Source organism: Pyxicephalus adspersus, chromosome 10 (assembly GCF_032062135.1).
Source record: "Pyxicephalus adspersus chromosome 10, UCB_Pads_2.0, whole genome shotgun sequence".
NCBI classification, from domain to species: Eukaryota; Metazoa; Chordata; class Amphibia; order Anura; family Pyxicephalidae; genus Pyxicephalus; species Pyxicephalus adspersus.
Window position 1 is genome coordinate 23129893 of NC_092867.1, and position 6190 is coordinate 23136082.

At 39.3% G+C, this 6190-nt stretch overlaps 1 protein-coding gene across 1 annotated transcript in view; it reads right to left on the minus strand.

Moving 5' to 3' along the window:
* LOC140339947 (alpha-2-macroglobulin-like) overlaps positions 1 to 6190 on the minus strand; it is a 117084-nt gene that overhangs the window by 69816 nt on the left and 41078 nt on the right. Inside the window, exons 18-23 of the mRNA XM_072424873.1 lie at positions 4902 to 5070; positions 4171 to 4245; positions 2969 to 3131; positions 2516 to 2721; positions 1135 to 1227; positions 691 to 795 (exon numbers count right to left, since the gene is read on the minus strand). Coding sequence (XP_072280974.1) covers positions 691 to 795; positions 1135 to 1227; positions 2516 to 2721; positions 2969 to 3131; positions 4171 to 4245; positions 4902 to 5070 — 811 coding nt within the window. The remainder of the gene's footprint in view (positions 1 to 690; positions 796 to 1134; positions 1228 to 2515; positions 2722 to 2968; positions 3132 to 4170; positions 4246 to 4901; positions 5071 to 6190) is intronic.

Below are 6190 nucleotides of genomic sequence, written 5' to 3' on the forward strand. Positions count from 1 at the left end.
TTAAACCCAACCTTTATGATGTAAGGACCTGCATGACTGGATACATATTAAATGTGTTGTTTAGATGAGTCTTCATATTACATATCTATGTTACATCTCAAAAAAACATTTTCAGAGAATGGATCTGATTTATTAAAGCTTTTCAAGACTGAACCATTATGAGAATATCTGGGTGAATAAGCAAACCTGGAATAAATCCGGTACAAGACAATTTTGTTGCAATGTGCATACCGTTTTCTGGTGGTCAATATTTTATATCTATGGGCACTGGGCCAACACTGTAGAAATGTAGAATGTAAAACATCACTTTCTTCCCAGTGGCAATAAAAGCAGGAACAGCTGCAACCTATATGTTAGGTGTTTGGAAGCTGCACCTAATAGCAAGAAGAGGTCCTGTCATCCCAATGAATGGATATATGTCAATGCAGACACAACTTTTACTAAAAATAAAATCCATGCTTGCCTGGCAGCCTTTTTTTTATAAAGTATTTTAATCTGGTCTCTATTCTTGTTATGTATAAACCTGCCCAGCCTATAAAGAGCTATAATTTTTCTAAGTACAATGTATGCAACTGGTACAAGAGATGAGAACTGTTGAAATTATGATTTGGACTTTATTGCCCCTGGTATCATGGTGATAAGTCGGTATATTACAGATATTGACAGGGTACTTAAAGAACTAGAACTTACCTGCCTTACTGTACCCTTTACTGGAATGAAACCAGATAGCATCTTCACCTCTAAAACAGCCATGTTGGATTCTTGCCTGGGACCTGTGTACCTGTAAGAAGTAAAAACATTTAATATAACAAATATTCATGGACCGGAGGTCTTCTAGGCTATTCCTAACATTTGCTTATTAAGGGTATCCAGATGCAGATTCTTTTTCTCCATGTCTGGTGGAGTTACCCAGTAAATAAACTGTTACCCATAAAATTGCTATGACTTTCATTTATAGTAGACTTCAGGGTGGTTCCTCTCTAAAAAAAATCCCCCTTGGGCACCAGGAACTCAATGCGCTTACACTGCCACATTTTGACAGTGGCTAAGCAGACATTTGCTATTGTGTGAAAAAATGTTTATCTAATACCTGAAATCCTGTGTGCATCAATGCATGGTTTCTGAAAAATTGACCACTTTAGAAGTGACCGTGACTGTTACATCCACCTTTTCACTATATGTAATCTCTGCATATTTGGCCAAGGCCTGAAGAGCCACCACTGTGTCCTATAAAAGAGATTTATAGTGTGTTAATCCAAAAAATGTTCTGGGTGAAAATGCAACTGCTTTATGGGTCTTCACTAGAGAGATATAAGCTCTACTTGGCAGGGTCCTCTCCTCCCACTGTGTCGCTGTTATCTGTCTATTTGCAAAAAGTTTTATTAATAACATTATTATAATAATATAACCTCATTATCTGTCCTGTTGACAACAGTTTTACCATATAGGAAGTAGGGGGCAAATCTAGACAACTAGGAGAGAAATAAACAGAAAGCTAACTGGGATTCTAGCCTGCTCCTACCTACAATTTTTGGGCATAGAGACATCTCCATGATGAGGGTCTGGTCATTCTGCCTGAACACTCTGCCCCATGCAGGGTGAGAACAGTGATATGCAATCTCGGTTATAAATGCAGCGTAGGGGGGTCAGCAATGCTCCAGAGCTTTTTAGCAGGGGGGGCTTCACACAAGGTTTTATTGGGGTCACAGGGCTCCATGGAAGGGAATGTCAGGGGATGAGAGTGACAATCCAGATTTGGGTGACAACAGATGAGAGTGACAACCCCCACAGAAGGGGGTGCCAATGCAGATTAGGTTAACAATGGGCTCCACAGAAGGGGGTAACAACAGATAAGGAGGACATTGGGGTCCATAGATTGAGGAGAAAGCAAGGATTAGAGTGACAATGGGCTATGTAGATGAGGGTAACAACAGTCTCCACAGATGGGGTGGCAACATGTATTGGGGTGACAACAGGCTACACAGATGGGGGTGGCAACACAGATTTGGGTGATAACCGGCTCCACAGAATAAAATGGTGATGATACTGCTCAGGGGTCTGAAATGGCAGTGAGATGAAGAAGTCTTTTCTGTGTCTTGTGATGATGGCCTGATCTGTAATAACACCAATGACATCAGCACCAACCAATCACAAAATACTACATCTACTGCATCGCAAGTAATTGGGAATAAATATCTAATACTATGTCTGATATTGCAGTTATGTCCACTTTAAACTAATTCTTAAAGTTTACTTATGTAAGCTGGATTTTTGCAAGCATCTGTCAACTTTAGGCATACTTTCCTTAAACGAATTCTGGATAATCAAAAAAGACCTTTGCAAGGTCAACAAAGGCAAACTCAGGTGACCAAGTTTTTATGACAGAATGAAAATGAAATATGGAAAATGATTACTATAGGTGTCACTAATGGTTTTGCTTTAGTTTGCTTTTTATTATTACATTATGACAATATATTCTATAGTTCATCACTTCTTTATCCTCCTTATAAGATACCTGTGTAGATGAGAAGCCTCCATAGGGGTTCTGCTGTTTGCTTAACCAGTTGACAACCTTTATAGCTTTATCCATGTCTGGTTTAGGCCCAGAAATAAGAGCCAGGAGCATATAGGCAGCTAATTCCACTTCTGCAGATGGAGCTCGGTGCCAGTATGAATCTTGCTTGGGAGGAATAGAATCACGTTTCCAATGAATCTGTCCATCTGTAGATCAATTCAAAGAAGAAACCTATGTGACTAGATGTCCACTTTAAGCGATGTATTAACTTTTAGTCTTACTTGCTATTTAGCACTAGGCATACAGGCTGCCTAACTCCCCTGTACATGTCATAGAAAATTTGTAAAGTTTGCAGCAAACTGAAAACCTGTTAACTAATAACTACATATTTACATGAAGTAAACCTTCTATTTATCAATATAATATTTACAATATAATAAAAGTATAATTTACCGCCTTTTACAGCTTTTTCTTCTAATTTTTCCAATAAGTCATTTCTTAGCTTATTTTCTCCAGCCAGTGTAAAGGCGTATGCCATCAGAGCCATGGTGTAAACTTTGGTCACATTCGCAGATGCCTTCTGTAGACAGGCCATAGAGTCCCTCACCAGAGGATCCTGCAATTATGCATACATTTTTAATTTAATTCCCACCAATTTGTGAAGCATTCTTAAGTTGAAAAGAGTATGAGAGCATATCTACAGCCACCTTGAATAGACATTTCAAAAGCTGCATTTATATATGAAAGCCTGGTAGCTGGAGGGCTGGTTTGACATGGCACATCTAAGATCTCACTTAATGTGGTACTGGTTGAGCAGAATGACAAAATTATGTTGTTATGGTATCTAGTGCCAACCAAGTTTGTACGGTGTCTCCCAGGTCCCTTGGACCTCTGTTTCCGGGGGTGCTTAAGCAACATGGAGAATAGGAGGTGGTCCTGCCCAGTGGTGTAGGAATATTGCGTCAGGGTTCTCCAGCTTATCTCCTCAGTGTTACATACCTCAACAACTCCGTGTCTTAAAAGCGCCCTTATAGGTAGACTACATTAAAATATATCTTCAACCAAAAATGTGATCATTTCACTGGTAAATGTAATTTGCCAGGAAAAGGCTGCATTTGGCCTGTGTTACCTGCACTTCAAAGGACATAACCTTTACTGATTATCCTACAAAGAAACAGTGCAATGCATAGAAGGGAAAGCTCGGTCTCATAACTGCTACGTACACCGCTCAATTAAAGTCAAGGGAATTTTGATGACCTATGTTTGATATGCGTTTTAAACATAAAAAGACAGCGTACACACATGCACAATTCCTCTGTGCCAACCGCATATCTAAGATGGGAATGATGACATTTTTTGACTTTGAAACACCTTATTCTTTTTCAGTAAAATCCTACCATAGATTAGTGAGATATTGATTCTGACTGGTTACTGTATTTTGTATCTTCTAATTATTAAATAAGTTATGTCCCAAAAATCATATGAAAAATATGGTACCCTTGTACAATATTGGTTTTCTTTGTATCCTAGTCATGCCACAGATGCCACAGATATGGCATCACAGATGCCACAGATATGCCACAGCAAATTCTCACAACCTTTCCTTTAACAGTAAACTAAGTCAATACATTAATCACACCCATTGTATTACTTACTTCAACAGTTAGACCAGATTCCAGCAGTGCAACTGTAATATAAGCAGATAAAGCCGTATCATCTTCCAAACCTCCCTGTAATAAAAAACATACCACGCCTTTAAAAGATAAACATAAACATAAAGGGCACATTTATAAAGATGGCAATCATACTGATCCCCATAAAACTGCTGTTATTTCTGCAACAGCAAAAAAAGGCATTATTGTGATTACCCAATTCTTAAAAGTTAAGATCAGCTGATATGATCCTTACTTTTACACTTTTATGAATAATTACCATATTTTAAAATCCTAAAATGGAGATGGACTTTGAGTTATAAGACACTTAACACCTGGCCTTTAATTCAGCTTAATAAATAATAACCTGGGTATATATTTGGGAAAATTGTTTGAGTTCTACACTAAAGCTACGTACACACATCCAATGGTTCTGGTCAGATAATCAGCTCAGGGCTGATATCGGACAAGAATTGGGCAAGTGTACAGCACCCGTCGTTAGGGTGCGGCTCTGTCGTTCTCCCCCACTCCTCTCCATAGAGCAGAACGGTGCTGTATGTACAGCACTCATTTATGCATCGTGCAGTGCAACCACAATAATTGCACATGTGTATGCAGCTTAAGTGACCTCACTGAAGTTCAAGTCTAGGGCAGATTGTCTCCTGTACATGACCATGACAAATTGTTATCTTTACAATTTTCTCTTTGGACATTGCCAACTGTAGAATGTTTACCTTCAATGCATTGTGGAAAAGTCTTCCCACGCTGCGGAAGCAACCCGACTCATTACGGTTGTTCTTCAGCCAGGTAATAGAGTGATTGAGGTGACTTTCATCTATAAATATGTAAGATAGTGATTTGCTGTAGGACTTCACCACAAAGCCAGTTAACCTGTGGAGATTTGAAAATTAAACAGCATTTACAGGCAACTAAAGCAACTAATCAAAGGGCTATAAATGCACACAAAATTGATTGAGTTTGGTTAGTAGGCCATGGCTTGTTTTTGTTCGGTCTGGATTGGTGCCTGGCTTTCTGGAAGGCAGCAGTTTGGAGGTGCGGTGGAGTGTGGGGAACCTGTCTGTGGTATGGGTCTCGTTTTAGTTTTAAAAATGGGTGGTAAATAGGCAACTCTGTTTAGGCCAGGGAGGGTATCTGGGCCAGGGTTTGGTGGCTAAGAGACAAAATATCAAACAATTCAGCCTTAGATGGCCAGACATTTTGGTGTTTGGAGGCCTTCCAGGAACAGCAGCCACAACAAGTCAAGTTGGGTTCATTGGATTGGGTTAAGTTATTGTTACTTTTATTGATATCCATGTTATGTAAAATAAATGTGAAAAACTGTTTTGGATAATATTTGAAGAACGTGTTTATAAAAAACAGCTGTTCCAGCCAATCTAGTTCCAAAAATGGATGTGTATGTGCAGTTATTGTGAGCTGATGAGTCTTCTCTAGATACTGAAGAATAAAGATATTGGGAGCAAAGAGCACCATGTTCTGCTCCCCACACCCATATGGCATGGCCAGAAGACTGTCCAGGTTCTGCATTGCTGTGCCCATTATATCTCCTGTATTAAATAAGATGAGACAATTTTTTCACAGAATTGCATATTGCATCTATGTTGATCAATAAAAGTGATTGGATTTGGTCTATGACGAGGATCCATTGCAATCTAAAGATTACTGCATCATTTTAGTAAATTGCGATAAAAAAAATATATTTTAAACAAAGCACTGGATCTATGTATTCTAAGTGAAAAGTAGGTACTGTATTTTTTGCTGTATAAGACGCACTTTTTCTTCCCCAAAACTGGGGGGGAAAAGTTGGTGCATCTTATACGACAAATGTGTTATAAAATAATTAAAATAAGATACTCACCAAATACCCGATCCTGCGTGTTTCTCCTCTCCTCGCTGGCTGGAGCGTGTGTCTCCTCTCCTCTCTGGCTGCAGCGCGTGTCTCCTCCTGGCTGCAGTGCAGAACGAAAGAAGCCGGCACAGCGCCCCCTGCTGATCCCTGCCCTAA